General features: G+C 36.0%; 1 protein-coding gene across 9 annotated transcripts in view; it reads right to left on the bottom strand.

Annotated features, from left to right (window-relative positions):
• Positions 1–2,880: 2,880 nt before the first annotated feature.
• rnf220b (ring finger protein 220b) overlaps positions 2,881–22,544 on the bottom strand; it is a 38,419-nt gene continuing 18,755 nt past the window's right edge. For 5 of the 9 annotated variants that reach the window (XM_058783722.1, XM_058783719.1, XM_058783720.1 and 2 more), the window contains 14 exons: positions 13,152–13,278; positions 11,310–11,355; positions 11,129–11,221; positions 10,325–10,367; positions 9,899–10,003; positions 8,937–8,980; positions 8,431–8,542; positions 7,351–7,441; positions 7,183–7,269; positions 7,058–7,095; positions 6,833–6,917; positions 4,964–5,072; positions 4,497–4,571; positions 3,069–4,377 (listed from right to left, as the gene is read on the bottom strand). In XM_058783722.1, coding sequence (XP_058639705.1) covers positions 4,306–4,377; positions 4,497–4,571; positions 4,964–5,072; positions 6,833–6,917; positions 7,058–7,095; positions 7,183–7,269; positions 7,351–7,441; positions 8,431–8,542; positions 8,937–8,980; positions 9,899–10,003; positions 10,325–10,367; positions 11,129–11,221; positions 11,310–11,355; positions 13,152–13,278 — 1,127 coding nt within the window. In that variant the 3' untranslated portion in view covers positions 3,069–4,305. Of the gene's footprint in view, positions 2,970–3,068; positions 4,378–4,496; positions 4,572–4,963; positions 5,073–6,832; positions 6,918–7,057; positions 7,096–7,182; positions 7,270–7,350; positions 7,442–8,430; positions 8,543–8,936; positions 8,981–9,898; positions 10,004–10,324; positions 10,368–11,128; positions 11,222–11,309; positions 11,356–13,151; positions 13,279–22,544 lie in introns of those variants that run through there. The other 4 variants (XR_009272344.1, XR_009272345.1, XM_058783724.1 and 1 more) reach the window with 4 other exon arrangements.

The following is a 22,544-nucleotide window of genomic DNA, read 5'->3' as shown; positions in this document are numbered from 1 at the left end:
TTTGATGAATCCTTGCTGAATAAATGTAATTTTTTTAAATTAAGGTAGTGTAATTAAATGCAGCTAAAAAGGCATAGCATCTTTTACAAGGCAGGTGAAATGTTTTTGACATCACAAGTCATGTGTTCAATCAGACTCAGTCGTGACATGCTTCATCCTCAAAAACACAAACAAGGTAAAAGAAAAATAGATTACACAGAGATTTAGTTTTAGTTTTTAGAGTTATACTGTAGCATGGTACTACATTCTGACATAAAATGCTAGAAAAGATGTATTTTAAGTGTAATTTTTACTTAAATCGTACATAAGTCTTTATTATTCAATCACAACAAACAAACACCTTCCGTATTGAACACGGATCAGGTCAAGTAGGAAGCTTTTGTCTTGGTGCCCAGCTGAGAGAAAGAGAGTGCTATAAGCTAGAGAAGCTGACATGGGCAGACACTGAGCCTATTGCACGCATGCGTCCCTCCAAGAGAGAAGCTCAGGAACTAATCCACTGATCCGGGTGATTAGTGATTCTGTTTTGAGATCTGTGGACTGGGTCTTGTAATAGAGAACAGGGTACATGAAGGAAAACGAAACAATACAACCCTATTTCCTGACTAAGAAGCATTATTTATTTATTTATTTATTTTGTATAGTTTATAAAACTGAATCCAACCATGGAAGTCGTCAAAGGAACTTTAAAATGTTAAATGTGTTGATGTTCCAGCTGGCTCAACACAGATATAAAAAAAAAAAAAAAGTTCTTTGTGAGGTGTTATAAATGAACTTTATTGGAGAGTCTGTCTTTCAAAATAATGTAATTTAGCAAAGCATTTACATGATTTACATGGTAGCAAAAGGATTTACATGTTCATGTAAAGTGCCGTGAAAATATCTTAATGAAGTCAGGTTAGGCCAATGAAGAGGATTACCCAGCATGTAAGCCTAATGACAAAGGCCCACTGACCTAAAGCCTGTCTTAATGTTTTCTACAATGTCTGTTTGGAATCATGTCTGGTCCATTTTTAGGGACTCTGCTGGAGACTAGACAAACCAACTGGACAGTCAGTCTGATCTGGGAAAACTCTAGAATAAATATACAGTTGCCTACTAGCAGTTTGTTCATTTTGACTGTTCTTTGTTTATTCTATCAAATTTCCCTAATGACATATTTTGGCTACTGCATGTTCAAGTGTTTCTGTCTTATGATGATGATAAAGAATATTAAAAATAAAATAAGTTAAGAATTAAAAAATAAAATAATTAATACAAATATTTAAAGTGTGCTCAAGACAACATGAAATTTCAAAGCTAAAATTCATAATGTAATTAAAAATCTATTTAAAAGCACAAATGAATATGCATCTGCAAATGAAATGAATAAAAATCCAATGTGTGCCCAGAATCCTTGCAGACTGTTTAAAACCATTTACATTACAATAAACCATACATTTTGCCCTCTAAATTTTGAACACCAGAAAAAACACAAAAAACAAAGACAGCTCTTACCTTGTCTGTGCAGGTTAGATGGTGAAGTATGTGTGTGTTTCTAACTCACTGACTTACTGCCACAGCTTACTCCCAGTGACAATTACCACCTCCTCCGTTTACTCTCAGCCAATCAAACAGCAGGTCTAGTGCATTTATTATGACATAGATAAGAGGCTACTAATCATACTAAACTTTGAAAAGACGCAATCCTTTGTTTTTCCTGAGAAATAATGGTGAAAATGTTCAATAGCTTTTTGCAGACAAGACCAAGTCCATATTAACATCCAGCCTGAGAAATGTTATATAAAACTAAATATATAGGCTACAGTAACTATATAAAAAAATAACTACACTGTAAGCTAACTAAACTATAACTAAATATTGTGACAACTAGTCCCAGTCTTTCTAGTAATGCATGGTAAATAATCCAAATAAGGCAAAATTCTAATTATATAATGTTTTTGTAAATTATCAATATAGTATTATGGAAATATAAAATGAAATTATATTCAAACTGCACCATGAATTATATTTTATGCATATTTTCAAGCAATGTGGAATTTTAAAACTAAAATTCACTGTCAAATTTGAGTTCTGATCTTTTTTTTTTTTTTTTTAAAAGATACAATGTTCTAAACAATAATTATTGAAATGATATTATTGTTATTAAATTATCATATAATGCATAGTCAGCTAAATGTTATTTAAAGGTGTAGGCCTAATTTCACATAGCTGATTCAAAAAACAAATTGTGTCAAATAAAGTTGCGCAGAGTCTACAAAAAATGACAATCAGACAAAGTTGCATATTTCTACAGACATCTCCTCACTACTGGCTGCATATTAGTAGAGTTGTGACATTTCTGCTCCCTAGCAAAGCATCCAAAAAGTAATTTCATTAGTTAGGGTTGCTGGGGCTGGAAGTGTAAATATAATTTGTGTCACATTTGGGAGTTTTGAAGTAAAATACACTGTGAGAGTGGTGCAGCAGTTCACTTCCTTTTGCATTAGACACAAGGCTAGGCTAATCCAGCACTAACCTAAATCCACACAGACGAGTGTCCATACACTGCTGCTAATTAGAGATATGTCAGGACATCAGCCTCAGACATCCTTTTATCAGGTCATTCATTCAAGGCATCTTTAAGAATGGCTGAAACGAACTGGCCAGGTGGCGCTAAGATACTTGAGATGCAATAAATAGACCAAAAGGAAAGAGGAAATGCTGGTTATTTTTTATACCTGCAACTGTCTCAGCTCAAACAATAGCGGTATAGGCAATGTAAGCTCCATGGGTTTGATTCCCAGGGAATGTAGTACATTAATTGATGAAATTTACACATTTAATGCAATGCAAGTACTGTAGCTTTGGATAAATTGTCTGTAAAATGCATAAACGTACCTCTCAGCTCCACATTTATGTCCAAATGCTGGTGCCTTGGTGCTGACTCATGTATGTACCGAAAACCATATTAAGGCTGACAATGACATCTGTTAGACAACAACTTTAGTTTATTTTTTGTCAAAGAAAAACAGATGAGTCTGTACAAAATACATCATCATAAAACAAAGCTGGTTTTATGTCTCATTTATTTCAGTTCTATCAAAAGTGCTTCACGATCTTTCAGTTACCTGTAGTAACTTTACTATAGTGTCTAGACAGTAATAAAACTATTGCTAAAATACCACAAAGGAAATTGAACTCCTTTTCTGTTAGTTCTGAGCTTAGTTCCTTGAGTCATAATGTCGTAGCCTATAGTGACTCAGTGTCAACAGACCTTTATTCTGCTTGGCAGTGGAGAGGAGTGAAGGCTAAGCAGAGATCAGCCTCAGCGTCCATATCCTGCATTAAGAATCAATTCCACCTGCTGAGGGAGGGAAGCACGTTCTCCCCGATGCAGCTCTGCTGTACAGTACATATCAATACAATAACCTGCCAATCACCTGTTAGGGATTAAATATTAATTCATTACAAGAATGTAGACAATTCAATCTGCACAGCATCTTAAGTTGAAGTAGAAGAGCAAAAAATGTCAAAAATATACAGGGAGCTAATTCAACTCAGAATATCTGTTGCTGAACCTTGTAGTAAAAACTATTTTTGTTTATGCATGTGAACTGTTTGATAAAATTAGCACTTTTTGAATCTACAAACCTTGTGAGAATGGCTTTGTAACTTTGCATCATATTCAGTCTCTTGTCTTTGAGTTTTTTAACGCATGCTTAGGATAAGGGCATCATGAGACAAAAAATGCATAATATAAACAACTACACTATCACCTGTGTGACAGCTGAAATGATAATTTATCTTAAACCATATTTAAAGGATTCCATTCACTATTAAATTACAGGTACAGAAGCATGGAAAATAAATGTACAAGATTCTTTGCTTTTCTGCGCATTCTACACAAAACACTGTTTATGAATGATTTCAAAGTTAACCGCTTACCAATTTCAGAACTCTTCAGTGTAAACATTCACAAAACTATTTGACCAATTGCTTTAGAACTTTCTCTATGAGAATAACTTATAACATTATTTTATAAAACAAGGTTTTATACATAGAAACAACATTTGGTGATCGGTTTTACTGTCCTTACAATATTGTTACGGCAGATTTGTACTTTAAAACTTTACCATTTCATTAAGAAATGAACACAGTGGTCTTCATGTAACTGGGTTGTGTTCCAACAGGAACTTTTGGGCAATGACTCTGTTGGGCAAGACGTCCTCTAAGTTTTGCCTCAGCCCAGAAAGGTTCTCTTCAGTTAAAATGATCCGTTTGTGTAGAGTGCAAACAGGCAGATGATAGGACAGCTTTAACTTTTCACAAATACACTCGTCTCAGGTCCCCAGGTGAGGTGATAGTGTTGCACTGTGGACACAGTTTCTTTGCTCCCTTTGAGAAAGATAATTTGACAGTCAAAAACAACTAATAGTAACATACAGGGTTCACTTGTTGAAGTCACATGGCTGTGCTGGACATCTTTTTTTAAGTATGATAAATGTTCGTCTCACCAGGGTGCGAAGCCAGCATTCCTCACAGTGGACATGCCAGCACTGGATGGAGGTCAGAGGTACTGTGTAGGAATCCTGAAAAAAAGTATATGTGCACAATAAAATGATGTGCATAAGAAAAATGTATTTTTCTGTTTTCATCATTGATGATAATAAGACATGTTTCTTGAGCAGCAAATCAGCACGTTGCAATGATTTCTGAAGAAGCATGTGACATTGAAGCCTGGAGTAAAGGCTGCTTAAAGTCATAAATTACATTTCAAAACATAAAAATAGAAAATTTGTGTTGTAATAATATTACTGTTTTTACTCTATTTTTGATTAAATAAATGCAGCCTTGGTGAGCATGAGAGACTTCTTTCCAAAACATTAAACAAATCTATTACTGACCACAAACACTTGAATAGTAATGAATATAGTAATTTAATTTTAGTCCGTTTTGAATAAATATGCAAGGTCAAGCTTACCATGCAGATGAGACACTTGAATCTGTCCCCTCGTGTGAGCTGCTTCTCCAGATCTCTGATGCGTGTTTTCAGGGCCTCCAGCGTACTGAGGGAGGGGTCATCCGGTAAGCTAAACGAAACAAAGAACAAATCCATCAGAGATTGATTAGAGAGTCACAGCATGCTGAGGTCTTTGTCGCTGAAGGCCACATGTTATGAATTCTAAATTACACATGAACGGTAATCAGAAGACAGATTGCATCATTAAACGAGGTGCATTCAGAAGCAATTCAACATTGTAATACATGAGAGTGAGCATCCCTATTGTATTGCCATATTGAACATCAAAAATGAAGAGCATACATTGACTGCATATGTCTATTTTCAAATAAATGGATGCGAAGTGTGATTGGATAGCCACAAGAGATAATCACAGAAAAGAAACAAAGGGTCCTATAAGTAACTTAACAGACCTAATAAAAGTACAATACAATTCCAAAAACTTTTATTGTGAGCAAAAACAGCTTAAAATTGCTCCTTGTATCAGCCTTTCCCACAGCAGGTGAGGGACAGACATGTCACCGCAGTGTGCAAACATTGTCTCAGTGTAATTGCTTTATTAGCGTGTCCACATAGGGCCGTGAAGCAAGCGCCCCGCGGCGCACTGTCATTTGTCAGGAGCGGTCCTCCTTCCCGCCTCACTAACCCTTCCTCACTCGAGTGTTTCCACTTCACCACAATTAAATAACACTCGCTCAGAGCCCCCTAATCCCTGGTAGGAACATCCTGGCCAACGCATCCCCATTTAATCAGCTCTCAGGAATTGAACTATGACAGCAGGGGGTTTAAGTGATCCATCAAAAATGCCTCATGTAATAGCCGCCAAATATAAGCATAATGAATGCTGCTTTTCTCTTGTAGCTGTCTGCTGGAAATATGAAATAACTGCCCTCGTCCTCAGGCTAAATACCTACTGGAGAGTGGTGACGGATCAGGTAGAAATCTTGTGTTAAATATAAAAATATATTCATTTAATTTTACATTTAATATTGTATGTGTGCATATATTTTTTCATATGAAAATCATGAGGCACCATGGGATATAAGCCTATACAGTATATATAATATAATATAGCATAATAACGTTTAAGTTTTTGTGTGTGCGTGACAGAGAAAGAAAAGTCTTGTTATTTTCATTGTGATGATGCAACTTCTGTGGGTGGACCTGCAAATATGTACAAATCACTCGCACATAATACATTCAGAATAATTACATTTAGAAAAAGTATTTCATAGTTTCCCTGCAGTATGACACTCCTTGACTGATAAATGGATCAATCAAGCTGATGAATGATTCACTCCAAAACATTAGTCAAACACGCTTCAGTGAACTTGCCAAAATGTAGCCCCGCTGAGAAAGAACTGATTCGTGTGACTCTCGTTGAAGGGGTCAGCCATATATAATTCCTCATGTGTCCCTTCCATGTGCAAACTTGACCTCAGTTGCACGATTAGTAATGCCTGAAAATCTGTCTCAGTGCACACAGAAAGAAGTTTAAATTTCCCAACAGGACTTTAGAAGTGCTGTATCATGATCCTGCAGAGATCTCTTCCAAGAAAATGTCATGGATGTTGGAGAGGAGAAGAACAGAAGAGTGTGGGTGGAGGCACTTGAATCTTAACCTACGTGTATCTCCCATATGAGCATCACAGCTCAGAGTGTCTGGAATATATGCACAAACCACTTTCAAAAAGCGTGCACTGAAGTCACGATGAAACAGAAGTAGTGACAGATCCTTTCTTTGCATTATGATTTAAAACATTGCAAATGAAACATGCATGAATGAATAGTTCACAATATAATTTCATGCTGACTTTAAGGTATACTTACATCTCTAACTCGCTGTTTTTACAGGTTTTTGGAGATGTTGTGCTTGTATTATTGTTAAACTCTCCATTGCTTGTAGTAGGAGTTTCTGCAGACATAGTACAGCATTATGAATAATCTGTACACATGCACTATATATGTATATACAGTACATACACATGGTGTACATATAAGCTAACTACATTAAACATGTACTAAACTAACATCTCTAAAAATCTTTTGGCTCACCTGAGTTTGCCAACTTGGTTTGCTCTGGAGACAACCTGCTGGTTGTGTCAAAAAAAGAAGAAAAAGTAAGTATTATTAAAGTAGCATAGAAACACTAATAATATGCTGTTTGTGTTTGTGCGTACTTTAAAACAGCTCCTCTTAACGCCTGCCTCTCCTCAGCATCTCTGGGTTCATTTGCTGAACAGGGAATCACATCCGCCTCTGTGTATCTAAGATCATTTGCTAAAGAAACGTTTCTTATTATCAAAAATACCATAAACTGTGCTGACTGACAGCAAAAATAAGGATACTGCGCTTTTCCATATTCCAAAGTATCATCCCCGTCCACATCCAGATCTGCATCGCTGTCCTGATGTTCTTTCAATGTGCTGCTCACCAAACCTTAGGATAATTTGATATGAGAATTCATTAAATGACAAAAAACACAAAGCCTTGCAGAAAAAGAGAGCCAAAAAGAATAGAGAGTATGAAATTAAAAAATAGGCTGAGATACAAATGCGCCCTGCTACTGATGAACTGCAAAGTGCTAATCAAATTAAAAGTGTTTTTAAGGACACAATGATCTATATGACCCCTGAGTCCTTTGTGATCGGCTCTGTCTCTGTTTTTGACCCCTGTCTAAGTGCTTTTACAATAATCTCCTTCTCAAGAGGTTAACACCACTCCCATTACCTCACATGTCTGTTGTGAACTAATCACACACACAAACTCTGTTGCAAAACTAAGCGAGCTGCCTTGCTGCTTACATAGTCGGTCACTGAACCTCATAGCATAGGTAACCGATTTGGGAACGCTGTGCAGTGGCATTAACTCTACAAATAGACTTGAGTTTTGCATTCAATTTCAACAGACTATAACTCTATTTAACATGATGCCTACTAGTTTACATAAAAATATATACAATGTAAAAAATATTTTCCATAGATTACTGGAGTACATTTTTACAAGAAAACACTATTTCTACTTCAAAATTTTTATTCATTGCTTTACTTGCCATTACTTCTGAGAGAAAATTGTTTTAAAGTAAAAACTACACAGTTTTTTGTTGTTGTTGTTGTTTTTCTTCAGTGTAGCACATGGAGATTGGATAAAATAATCTGTTTTTATTTGCACTGTTTTTCTATTGATACATTTCAGTACTGCATTATTATTTGTGTCTAATTTTTTCACTGAGCTAGTCACAATGCATAATTGGATGTTAGCAACTGATTTCATCAAGTTCAGTGGCTTTTTTATTGTAGAGTTTTTAAGATATTTGCCTATCTAATCTGATACCTGACTCCTTATAAACATGGATTGATTTATATGGATGTATTTGAGTATTTGGCATGCATTTTAATTACTGTGAAGTGTTTGTTTGTGTTTTGTACCTCTGAAGCCTCTGAGAACAGAAACCATCTGTATTCTTCTCTGTTCGGCCCACTCAAACTCCCTCCCGGCTGACAGCACAGAGCCATCTTCAACAACACACACGCCGTCTCTCTGTAGAAAACACACATATCAGTATCTCTGGTGAAAATGTCTCCACCAGCCTCAAGACAACGCTTTCATCTGCTACCTGCCCTGAATGCCCTCTTGGCATGAGGTCACAGCTGAAAGAAACAGAAAATAAAAAGAAACAGACATTTCACAGGCGGGTTTATAGTTTGTCTGATCCTTCTGGCCACATCTACCTGTCTTATACATCATACGACTGACTTAGCAGAACAGGACAGCTGACACCTGTCTCATGCTGCCTGTCAAGTACAGACATCACAAACAGTCTGTGATCTGTCAGTGAAAGCAGATCTAGAAAAAATACAGACTAGAGGGGAATGAAGGTTCATTGTTTTGAATGAACATGCACAATGAGAAATAAGCTGCATTTTCATCATACCTGGTCTTCCTCTGCTTTCCGTCTTTTAAGTTTCCCAATGCGTGCTGTAAAAAAAACAAAACAATGAAAAAACAACAAAACAGCTGATTTTTACTGATGCTTGACACTTTTCATATTATGTTATCTAAAAATATGAAGCATAAATACATTTTTTGATTTGATTTTTCTCCAGTGGCAGTTTTATGATGGAAATATATACGATCTCAAGCTGACATAAACTGATAAGACAGAAAGGCCTCTATGGCCTACAAAAGATAAATAAATGGCAAGGGAATTGGACAGATCTGTTTATCTGATTATAAAATAAAGACAAATAGAAGATTTCCAGAATTCTCTGCATCTAATTCTCTCTCACACACACAGTAGAAGTAAAATTCCGCATTGTGGAACGGTATCCACCACTCCATTAAAATCTCTGTGTTTTGCTGAGCTACTAATGATGTTAAGGGACATTAATCTTTAGGAGCCTCAGCTCATAATATAGTCAAAGAAACCGAGCTGAGGCTGTTACAATCACAATGAAGTTGAGCATAACAGAGAGAGGATCATTAATTAAAGAGAGAATCTGATCAATTAGCTGTGACCAATCGTCCAGTGCACCTTTTTTAGATGTTAATGAAATAACATAAAAAGTAACAGTCCTGGTAAATGATCGAAAATTCAACATGATAGAATATCAATATTTCACAGTACAGAGATTCAATACTCTGCGTATAACTGTGTCAAGGGCATAATGTTACATTAAATACTATATAATTTTCATCCTCTCATTCTACATATGCAGAAGATGATTCTAAAGTCATTTTCTCCTTTAAGATTAATTTAAATCAGTGCTGACTGGCATTCTAGATAAAGCTTTTTTATATACCTAATTTTACTAAACACAAAACCTGATGTAAATAAAATAATAAAGAGTTGGTAGTGAATCCGCTGTTGTGTGCCGTGTGTGGAGAACAGCTTACCAGACAGTGGGCAAGAAGATACATGTGGGAATCCACAGTCAGGCCAAACATCAACAGATTTCACTTTCTGTTTGGCGTAGCACCTGCACCAGCAGAGCTCCTTAACTGTTAACATATCAAAAGGTTAAAGGTCAATAATCCGCTCTGCTCGTGAGGGTGCTAGGTCAAAGGTCAGGGGTGGTGCTTTAATTGTGACTGTTCAAACTGTGTTAGAAGTGCGATTCAAAATGTACCTGTGCTGTCAATTTGTAATAATTACTGTCATTTTCAAAGAATGTCTTATGGAACTTGTATAAAAACTTGTATTAGTATTTATAGAGTCAGATCCAATGCATGTTTATGACTCGGCAATGACTGAAATGCAAAATAAAAAAAGAGAAATACAGTGAGAGGATTTTGAGATACTGAAAGTCATGGACAACGTACCATTGAGTCTTGTTTGCCTGTTTGCTCGTACTCGCAAAAATGTCTGTAATGAAAAAAGAGAAAAACAAAAGGGAAGGTTCAAAATCCATAATCTCACAAAAACTACATTTTATTTGAAAGAATAAGCCTTTAAACCATCATACAATGTTTGTTCTCACTGAATATCCAGTTTCACAAATATTCACAATTCAGGTATAAATCAATTTTTTTTTTTATGTTAAAGACTCACAAATCTGTCCATACCCTGCAAACCTAAAATATAACGACCAATTTATACTATGCAAAAATGGCAGTAGAAAAAAATAAGTTTGATATTATGAGGACAGCATTGTTTGTAAAATAATTATTGACTTTTATATAGGCATTGCACTAAAACTGAAACAAATTATTAAAATGTCATGTGGTCATTATTTACTTGTTTGTTTTCTACTCTCTGGAGTCAGATTAATACATTTTAGAAACATTTTTATTTTAATATAAATATATTTATTTTAGGTTTTATCATCTTATAAATTATATAATACTTTTGTCAGAACATTTCATCAGCAGTCTTTAGAAAGTAGAATATTATAATTATAATGCAACATTTTTAGAACATTAATATTATTTTAAATTCAATTAAAGTCCAGTAGATGGCAGCACTACACTGAGGTCTGTCTCAAACTTTTGATTGACACGTAGTCCAGGAATGGGAAAAGTCCACACTTTAATTTGTTTGATTCTTCCTGTAACTGAGTAAAGTTCATTGTGTTCTTCAAAAGAAGTGCAAGCTGATGAAGTATATAACGTGCATTTTGTGCTCACCTGGTACCTGTCGGAGTGCACAGCCTCATCAGCGGGACGTGGAGAGGAGGCGGAGGAGGAACCCTCTCTCTTTATGTGCATCGAGAACAGAGACTGAGAGAGGTAGAGCGGTTATTATTGCCTGTAGACATAAATAAATTGTATATAACAAGTGTTGTGAAGTACATTGGAGAGTCCGTACCTTAGGCGGCCCAGCAGCGAGACACTCCTTTTGAGCAAGACCCTGACTGTAAACAGGAGAGAGTGTTATTAACACATATTTCATCACCACAATTCCATTACCAACAAAACACAGCCTTGTTTTAAACACAAAGCTTGAATAAGAATTTGCAAACATGCTCGGAAATGAGGGATCAGGTTGCATATTGTTCTCAAACGACATTTCCTTCACAGTCAAATAAAAATCATGTATAAAAAAAGCTGTCTCCACTCAGGTCCTGTACAGCAGGAAGGCTCTAACACACCCTGGGGCCGAGTTCAATTTGACACAATTACTGTCCACAGCTCTGTCACTAAGCAGATTATGGCTATAATTTCTTTATTGGAGAAATCTTTCATGTGTTCAGAGTGGCTAATGTGCCACCCTGCCTCGTCTGATGCTGATAGCAAACGTTGAGGAAACGCGTTATTAGCTTGCTATGATTTTCGCAGGGACTGCCTTGAGCTTGACTGGCTGTGAAATGTCAGGAACAATGTAACAGCTTGTAATTTGTGATGTTGCAATGATGGAGGAGACAGGGAGAAGGGTGGAGGCATGGTGCACATGCCCGGAGGCTGTAGATAAATATGCCATCAAGACCTGGAAGCATTTAATGTGCCTTTGGAAGGGACAGGCTACAGAGAGGAGGTGTCAGGGAGTTTGTGTGTGTGTGTGTGTGTGTGTGTGTGTGTGTGTGTATATATATATATATATATATATATATATGTGTGTGTGTGTGTGTATGTGTTCATTGTTTCAATCTGCTTTAATTCTGCCCTTCCTCCATCTCTCCTGCTCTTGTCTCCAGTTTTGATCTCTTTACTATGGGCGGCGATGCATTTTCATGAGCCTGGATGAGATTTGAGTAAGAGTGACAGAAGAGCATGCTGACTGTCAGCGGCACTTTACTGTCTACATGCTCCGGCCGACACAAAGAGACTGAGGCAGTTCAAAAAAAATCAAATCAACCCTCGACTGATCGGCTGATGATTTCAGATTGAGCTGGATGGACGGAAAAACAAAAGACATGAGCGAAGCAGAGGGAGGTTGATAGATTATTGATTGTCTCTGTAATGAACATGATACAATCCATATAATGACTGAGGAACATGACAGGTTTCATTTTTGTCGTCTCCATGAGAATTGCAGGTGAAGAATGAGGGGGAAAGAGTGTGATAGCAGATAGAATTGGGATACATTATTTATTTATTTAAATAAATGTTAAATAAAACTAGTATTAGTAAAGTAAAAATAATAAAATAAATGATTGCATTTATATTACGCTCCAGCATCCCCGCAACCAAGCTATTTGAAGAATTAATGGTTGGAAGGATTTATTTCTTCCAAGGAAGCATAAGTAACTAAGCAAGTAAATAAGTTTTTTTTTTTTTTTTGTAGGATTTTAGATTATGGCAACACAATACAATCAAGAACCACAAACATTGAGACAACATTTGGATATTATATTATTTTTATAGTTTTTTTCCCCATTAATTTTCTTTTAGATTTTTCAATTTAAATAATTATTTAATTATTTATATTGAAAAATCTAAAAGAAAATTGTATGAATATTAATATATTAATGTTAAATTAAAATGTATTCATTTCTTTCTAAATGGTTTACATAAACAAAACAAAAGTTATTAAATAAAGTTATTGTTTGATTTTTCTTAGGTTTTTTGTATTATAACAAAAAATAGATTCAAAAACCACAAAAATTAGATCAGCATTGGGATACTATCGATTTAAAATTTAAATTAAAAAAATGCTAAATAAAATAATAAACATGATTGTTGTGTGTTGAGAATGAATTGGAGGATGTACCTATTGTGCAGCTGCATTAGACGCTCCATCTCCTGCTCCATGTGTTCCTGCAGCTCTCCTGGTCGCAGCACAGCATGACAGATCGGACACATGGGCGTCTGAGTGTCATATAGGGCCTTCACTTTACCTGGAGAGACAGGTGAGAGAGGGCCACACAAAAGAGACATGCTTTTTTATCATAAACCAACAATGAGCATTAAAGAGAATTCTATACAATGATAAAAATCATCTGTCCAGGCAGATGTGTCACTTAAAAGAAGCTCATCAACATGACAGCAGAGACATCGAGTAGCATACCGGTCTCAAAGTGAGGCCATCACAGGCTAACAAGTGGCCAAATGAAAGCAAATAGATGTGAATAAAACATGCATGTAAACGTCACCTGGAGCCATGCCCTTGACAGTCGGCCCCCCTGTGAGTCCCCACTCTTTTAAATTTCATCTACGGTGCAGCTCAAATAAATTCACTGACAAGTACTAACTGCTTGCATCTCTGCCTAAAGGCAGTCAGCATCAGTAAACAATGAAATCCCATGACTGAAATTGAATTTATAACCACATTACCTGCACAGATAACGTCGGCAAATAACAAGATGATAAGAGAATTTGATTTGATTCTGGGACAAGCATGTCTTCTTCCCTCCTCCTGCTGGAGGGACTCTCATCGGGGGAATTTGAGAGAAATTCCAAAATGATAATGTTATACCTTAACATGGATACACTGCCTTAATTAATATACATGGAAAAACCTAAACCAACGTGGGGGGTTCTATTAATTCTGTTATTTTATATTGCAATATAAATATCTAGCCTATATTGCTAAAGATAGGGTTTCCCCCCCCATATTGTTTGTTTTAAACTTTATATTTATACTCCCATTAATATGGTGAAATATAATTACAATTTAAAATAGCTTTTATATTTTAAAATACTTAAAATTTCATTTATTCTTGTGATGGCAAAGCTGAATTTTCGTGAGCCATTACTCCAGTTTTTGGTGCTCAAGTCACATTTCTTATTATTTTCTAAGTTGAAAAGAGTCACACTCCTTAATATATGTGGAAAGCATTTACAAAATTCATAAGAACAGCATTCATTTACAATAGAAATAAAAAAATGAATGAATGAATTCAGGCATTTATATAGCACTTTGTGTATTGCTGTACACCCAAAGTGCTTTACAATCATGGGGGTCTTCTAAAAATTACTTAACCCAAACTTTTGAATGATTGTATACATTTAAAAAAAAAAATTAAGTGTTAACATACTGCTACCAAAAAGAAAAAAAAAGTCATGAAAATTAAAAACAAATTGCTTTAAAAGCAAATAATAAGCATTTTAATGTCACAAGAAAACAGGAAATCATCATCCTTAGATGGTCCCATTGCATTTTTTCTCCAAGTTATAGGATGACTGCACATGCCAACATCCATATGACAACTGCCACCGTCATGATGGGAGACGAATTCTGAGACGGCCATGAACTGACCTTTCCAAAATGCCACATTTCATCCTGGCTTTCTGTCACATTACGACAATATGTCACAAGCCCGAAAAAGACAATACTAGAGGCTTGTATTTCACAGAGCCGCATGCAAAGGGGTAAACAGTCACATTACTGGAGGCCAGATGAACGTGGCTCTCTTGGTAATTGATTGACGTGAACTGTATTGGTTGCAATGGCTTTTTCAAAATGTCAGAATTCTGAATTCAGACAGCCAACGAGGTTTGAGATCACATATCAGTTTCTTATGTTCAGTAATCCATGAGGAACATTTTAAATTGGGAAACTACTTTGAATAGAATAGAATAGAATAGAATAGAATAGAATAGAATAGAATAGACGTGACATTTGAAGTCAAGTATAAAGGGAGGTCCCTTAACGATTTCTGCCATGATTTTGCCTTTCAATAACTCCATAATGGGCGCGACCTTTCAGTAATCCGAGGGCATGCGAGAGGCAGGCGACTGGCAGGGGGCTTGTTCCCTGGCAGACTTTCTGAGGAGAGTGGCAGTTATAAAACAGAATTGGCCCACTCCACACCTGCCATGAAGCCCCGTCAAGTAGCCTGAAACCCGTCTGGTTCGTGTTTAAGACATCAAATGTTTCATTTTATACAGGGGATTTCATCGTTCCTTCAATATGCTTTCTGAAGTGCAGGAGTATGCAAGCTCCAGTGAGTGTTTTTATTGAGGAAAATAATGGGCCATTGAAAAAGGCTATTTAATAGGCAACATAATAGGCAATGTAGCAACACATCTGCTGTGGAAAGTCATTTCCTTCATTTTCAAAGGTATTTTCTTGATTCAGACCTTCTTTCATTAATCGGCTTAGAAGCAGCTTAATCACTCTGGCACTGGACCAGGTACATGTGGAAAAAAGTCCACATTTGCTGTTATTGAGGGTAATCAATGTCTGAAATTGGAGGCAGAGTGGAAATATTACCACAATAAATCCTAGAGCTCAGCTACAATTGCGAGAGAGAGACGTCACACACTTGCATGTTCGATATTATAAAGCGATCTATTAGATTAAAACGAAAATGGCTTCCATTAACATCCTTACTGTCAAGTCAATGAGCTCATTCTGTTCTGTTCCTGCCCCCACATACTTTTACTGGCCAATCAGTGTCTCGTTAATGAATATTTACTGAATATTCAAATATATCAAAACCCCTTTAAAAAAAACTCCCGCCAAAGAAATAATGGTACACAAATGTCAAAGGAAAACTAACACGACTATGCAACAACAATTGAAAGGCAGCTAGTACACAGAACTTGGAAATATTTGATTTTGATATAAATGTCTTCTCAAGCTTATTACTAACAATATATATTATTTTAGTAAAACATCAACAACGAGGCACACACAAAGCAAGAAACCTTAGGTTGGGCTTGTAGGTTATGGTCTCAGATACAGAGGAGAGTGATCAGTGTCTTGGAAATCCCTCCATCATAAATGTCTCCATAAAGATGAGGGATAGACATCTATACAGCTGCCCGATAAAGCTGTGGCACTCATCACTCCAGAGAACTGATTGCTGCCTTTAACTGTGTGCTGTGTCAAAGAGTTCAGCCCTGGAGAAACATTCAAGACCAGGTTCAGCTCTACAGCAAAACAAATGAGTGACAACAAATACAAATGATTCACTGAGCTCAGACTCAAGTGAATATCTTATAAAATATCATATGAAATTAAAGTCTTCTCTATTCTTCCATATTGTGAGGCACATCCAAGTCTTTTTTTTTTTTTTTTTGTATAAGAAAAAATATAGGGTGGGTTCTCAATTATTGACTGGATGAATGAGAGTTTGCGCAAAGTAATTAACTGGACAATTCAGGCATACGTCGCCAGAGAGAAGTTTGTAGTCTCACCAGAAGATTGAGTTATGCCATTTTTAGGTCAAATTCAAACAATCAATCAATCAATAAATAAACACTTCAAATTAATTAATTAATTAATTTAACGTGCACGGATCAATATTATTTTAGCATCATTAAGATACTATTATAGTTTTCACTAATGTTTTGAATTTGTTTTTATTTTATATTTCCTGCTTTCATGATGTTATATTTCAAGTTTTTGCAATTTTAGGGCCCTATTTTAATGATCTAAGCACATGGTCTAAAATGCACGGTGCAGGTGCACTTAGGGCGTTTCCGAATCCACTTTTGCTAGTATAACGACGGAAAAACGGTCGGTGCTCCCGGCGCATGGTCTAAAAAGGTTGTCCCTATTCTCTAAATGAGTGTTTTTAGGCATAACGTGCAATAAACCAATCAGAGTCTCATCTCCCATTCCCTTTAAGAGCGAGTTGTGCTCGCGCCATGGCGGATTCGCTATTTAAACGGTGGAATTTTAAGGCGCACAGACTGAATGCGTCTCCAGAGAGCAAACGGATCTGCTCATGCACCAGCAAATAGGTAGGCTAATTCTGATACATGCAATGACTATCCATTATGACATGTATGACATTTTTATATTTATGTAGCCTACACAATAATATTCTTTTACACTGTAATCCTTTCATTTTTAATATTTGGTATGTTTGTGTGGCCCTGTGTGTAATAGCAAAGTGAACGCGCGTTGTGGACCCGCCCAGAGGCGCATTTTCTACTAACAAAAAAAAATTGCGCCATTGACTTTAGACTAGGTTTGAGTTGGTCTATGGCACAGTCTATTTTCAGTTCATCAAAATAGCAACGCGCCTGAACACAAATCTTTTTTTTAGACCAGCACGCCCATGGGCGCACAAATGGGCGCAAATGCATTTGCTATTTAAACAACGCAGCGCAGGACGGGAAAATGAGAACTGCATCGGGCCGAAACTAGCAAAAACACTTGCGTTGCACCTTGCGCCGCAAGGTGCAACTTATGTCTATATAGTTTATACATTTTTATTTCAGTTGTAGTTAAACTTAAAAAAAGAAAGAAAAACATAAAATTAATAAGGTTTAAGATTTAATTTTATTTCAAGTAATGAAAATGATTTTTTTATCGTTTTAGTCTTAGTGAAATATAATAACTTGTGGCACAGATGAATCGTTCACAATAAAATCAGTAAAATGCATTTAGAAAATAGAGAGGAATTTCCATGATCATTGCAATATATATCCCGACCCTGTGTATCACAGCCAATATGTTATGTAATCCTAAAATAACTCGACACAACTAGACTTGATTGTGTGACCACTATACATGCATTATCCTTTTGAGCAATCTTTTAACAAACCTCTGTAACCACAGCTCTCCAGCTCATCTACAGAAAATCAATACAATGTGTCCAGATAGTCAAGAAACGCAGATATTTAAGCATGCAATCCTTTAAGATACTCAAGAGAGCTGACTATGGACAACCAGTGTTGTGCTAAATCTCAAAATATGTGGATTAAGGCAGATTTTTTTTTGAAGGACAGTTTTTAACAATCTCTTTTTTTTAATTTATTTTAAAAAGAGTGTTTACTTGTAAATAAACAATATATCTTTATACCTGCTAATATCCACAGCATACAACAACATGCTGCAGATTTGGGCTGGTTGTTAGCAAACAACTGGGCTACAGTGTGTCTCTTCAAAAGGTTATTTTGATAGTAATTGATATTGAGGGTGGGAATTATTCTCTAGATCTTCTCAACAGGCTTAATTAATGAGCATTCAGGGAATCTTAAATAACAGAGACAGCCAGATCAATAGTAGTGATGAGCAAGAAAGCACTATGTGAAAGAGAGTGTTCAAAAGAAAGTGAGAAAAACACAACAAGAAAATAACATTGGGGGAAAATGAACATGATTGTGTAAGGTTAAGCCTTTGGAGGAACAATTACACAATACACATAGCAACAATATGATGCAGTCAGCATGATATTCTAATAACACTCATTAACCCTCATCCATCCCTATGTCATGACTCATCTGTGGCGAGATGGTCATAGATCATCATTCCCCTCTCAGATAAACTCCCATTATTTGATGGGTGGGTGCTGCTTTTTTATGGTCTCCCCAAGAACTCATCAGCAGGAGTTACAGGCTGTGAAGGCAGACACTTCAAATAAACCAAGTCTGAGAAACTGGCCAAGATGAAGACGCACACCTGCAAACCAGAGGACAGGAGAGACAGTCCTGTCTAAAGTCCACACAGACAGAGTAACTGAAGTATCTGTACTACACCTGTGTGTGTGTGTGTGTGTGTGAACACTTGGGTACAAATGTGGAAATGTGAATGAATGAGTGTCTATGTATACACACACCTTCTATGTGCAAGTATACTGTATGAGTGCATGTGTCTATGCAATTATCATGGAACATTTTGTTGAGTAGGGCACTAGTGGTATGTAGGCTTGTTTTAAAAAAAATTTAGAAAAGTTTAAGGTTTTTTTAGTGTTCAAACATAACTTCATCCATCAAACCACTTAATAATAATAATAATAATACATTTTATTTAAAGGCGCCTTTCAGAGCACTCAAGGACACCGTACAGTAAAATGATAACATAACACAAAATTCTCTATAAGGTTGGGGGAGCATTAACTTAAATTATATATATTAACTTAAATAATACATATATGTATTATTTAAGTTAATGTTAAGTTAATATATATTTTTTAAGTTAATGCTCCCCCAACCTTTTTTTTTTTTTTAAGATTAGTTAAGGCATTAGGTATCTTGAACTAACAATTCTTTTAAAGCATTTATTGATATAGGTGGAATTTAATTTCTATATATGCTAATCTTTTTTTTTTTACATGTCAGTAATATAAAGTAGCATTAATGTATCATGATTATGAACAAACATGAATTAACAATCAACAATAGCACACTTATATATTAACATGAACCTAGATCAATAAAATGCTTTTAAAAGGAAATGCTTTTAAGCAAGAAAATACTGTCTCAGTATTTCAAAATTTTGTGTTTAATTCAATGTTATGCTGCTGTTTCTTTGTAATTACGTGTGAAATTTTACTAGCAATTTCTACTAAATCCTAATATATATATATATATATATATATATATATATATATATATATATGTGTGTTATAACAAATTCATAAGTTGATTTAAAAGTCAAAAACCCCCAAAAACGCATGCTCAGTCTAAATGCTTGTGTGGGGCCAAACCCCAACTCTCCACCTGAGACAGCTCTGTCTGCACAAAGCGTAATGGGCCAGTCGGGAGTCAATGAAGTGACAGCTAACACCTCATAAACCTTGAGCTTGAGGGGCTGAACTGCACTAAGCCTCACTGTAAAACACATACGCACACAAACAATTAGAAATGCACACACAACCAAATACACAAACAAATATTCTTAAATCCAAGTATTAATACATAAATACAGGACTTCAGGTGAATATCCATTTCTAAGTATTTCTGAGTGTTGCTGTACACGGTTTGGTCACCAATCTCATATCTACAGTGCTAAGCTATGTTCTTGTTATTAAAAATACAGAATAACCATATGATTGTCATTATTTTGCCTCAATATACGTCTCACCCACCCACATTCAATACATTCTTATGGAGCAGGTGTGAGCAGCTCAGACTAATGAGGCCGATAGACCATAATAATCCATTTCAATCTAACGCAACCAACTCCCACATGCGTGCTGATAAGATCAGATAGCCTTGCACTCGCTGTGTCAAATACAGATACCCTGACAAGGTAAAGAAAGCCTGGGATGCTTTGAAGATGATCTTGTTTTGGAATAATACAGATTTTGAAACAGCTTTTGGAGGATGTGATCAGAGGATCCTCAAAGAGAGTAACAGGGCTTTCACAAAAGTCAGAGGCACTCTGAAAATTAATAATAACCCAATGATGAAAGAGCAAAATTGATTACCCTGATTAAGCACACCTGCAAGTTATCTGCACAGCGGAACTTAAAAAAAAACACCATTAGTGGGTTTAGTAATTGATTAAAGGGATATTTCACTGAAAAAAATGAAAATTTTTTCATCATTTACTCACCCTCATGTTATTCCACACCTATGACTTACTTTCTACTGAGGGAAAAATAGAGATGTTTTAAATAATGTTCACGCTGCTGTTTTCTATGTAATGAAAAGTAGAGAGTGACCAGGGGCTTTCAAGCTCCAAATACCACCATGAAAATATTTAATCACTATATTCAAAGTCTTCTGAAGTCATGTGTTGTTTTCTTGTTTCCTCGCCCTGAAAACAATCCACCATTCATTTTTTATTGCATGGAAAAAAGCAGCTTGAATGAAAAGGCGAAAGACATGAGTAGATGATGGAATTTTCATTTTTGCTTGAACTATCCCTTTAATGATTTCCTGTATCATTCTTTGAACAGTTGGATGAAATCTTTGGATCGACACAGCCATGCTGACACACATTCACACAGAGACAAGTGTATTTATCTGGCTGGCCTGTGGATGGTGGCACAGTGGTTGATTTTCTCATTTTATTGGCCACCGGGGTAGAACAGGCCTGTGCTTGTTCAGAGCCAGCCAGCGAGACACAGTCAGCCTAAGCACACAACTGCCTCACTGGACTCTCTACCAGTGCCAAACACACAGAGAGAGAGAACGTCTAACATTGGACAAGATGGTTATTTGGTTGCACTCCACGGAGGAAATAGCTGATGAAATGATTCAGAAATAATTGGGTGAATGTTTCAGATTTTGAAAAAAAAAAAAATGGTCCATTTCATTTTAGTTCACAGACACTGAGATATGTAATACAGGGCACTGGTATAGTCCTTGGGTGTGCAACATCATCTGAAGGTTGTAAAATTCTTGGAAAGATAAGTAAATTGCCTAGAATTTTAAAATGAATTGCTAGGATGTGTTACCGAGGATCATATAATAATAGAAGAGATTACTGTATTCACAGGTTGCAAAAATTAGAAGGAGGATCTTTTTGAATAGGGCAAAAAATGTGATAGTTTACATATGTGAAAGAAGCAAAGCAGCCCTGGTTGTAAAGAGTCAAAAATGAAAATTCTGACATAAGATGACACTTTGAAAAATGTTTGTTTTAGTTACTGAAAACATAACTAAACATTCCTCAAAATATCTTCTTTTATGTTCCACAGAAGAAATAAAGTTAATGAAAATTTTCACAGAGCATTTTCAGGTGAACTATCCCTTTAAATCCATGAAATTCCCAGAACCCCACATTGGTTGATTCCATACAATGTAGCTTTTTTTTTTTCATGACGTAGGAAAAAACACAAACATTTTGTTATTAATGACAGTCCTCTGACCTTCGTTTAATAGCAATTCTTGGTTTCCACCTGCTGTGGGAGCTGTGGGAGGACTGGGCCACCCAGTCTGAAGAGAGTTTAACACAGACGAGCTCCTGCGGCACAGAAAAACATGACTTCATCGTGAACGTCTAGAAGCCCATTATGGGCTGAAACAGCATCTGTGTTTTGGACGGCATTCGTCCATGTATGCTTGGGAATTCGATTCTTAACTCAAACAGACAGTTTACGTAAGACATTATATGTCAGCATGGCTTTGGCAGGTTTTTAATACTGGAGGCACATTGACTGACAAATGCAATTATATACATTACATGCATTGTTGCGGTTGCAACAAACCCATCTATTCCTCTTCTACAAGCTCCGATCAGATTGCATGAATTAATATGCAACTTCTGGGTTAGTTGCATCCAATTGCATCATGAGCAGAGCTATATATATATATATATATATTTTTTTTTTTTAAATGGTGGTTGGTCGCTTTACATGGCCAGAATAACCTGCTAAGTGTAATACACTTTATTCTGATAGGTAAAAGTCAGGCTATGTGATAGTACTTTGCTAAATAAAAAGGTTAACTGAAAATTTTTTCATAGCAAGAATTTGACCTTACTGATCTGTTTGCGGTTTGTATAAGAAGCCAGTTCAAATCTTCCTCTCACCAT

This window comes from Onychostoma macrolepis, chromosome 08 (assembly GCF_012432095.1).
Source record: "Onychostoma macrolepis isolate SWU-2019 chromosome 08, ASM1243209v1, whole genome shotgun sequence".
Lineage (NCBI taxonomy): Eukaryota > Metazoa > Chordata > Actinopteri > Cypriniformes > Cyprinidae > Onychostoma > Onychostoma macrolepis.
Note: the sequence above shows the minus strand (reverse complement) of the source record. Positions and strands in the feature narration are given on the sequence as shown.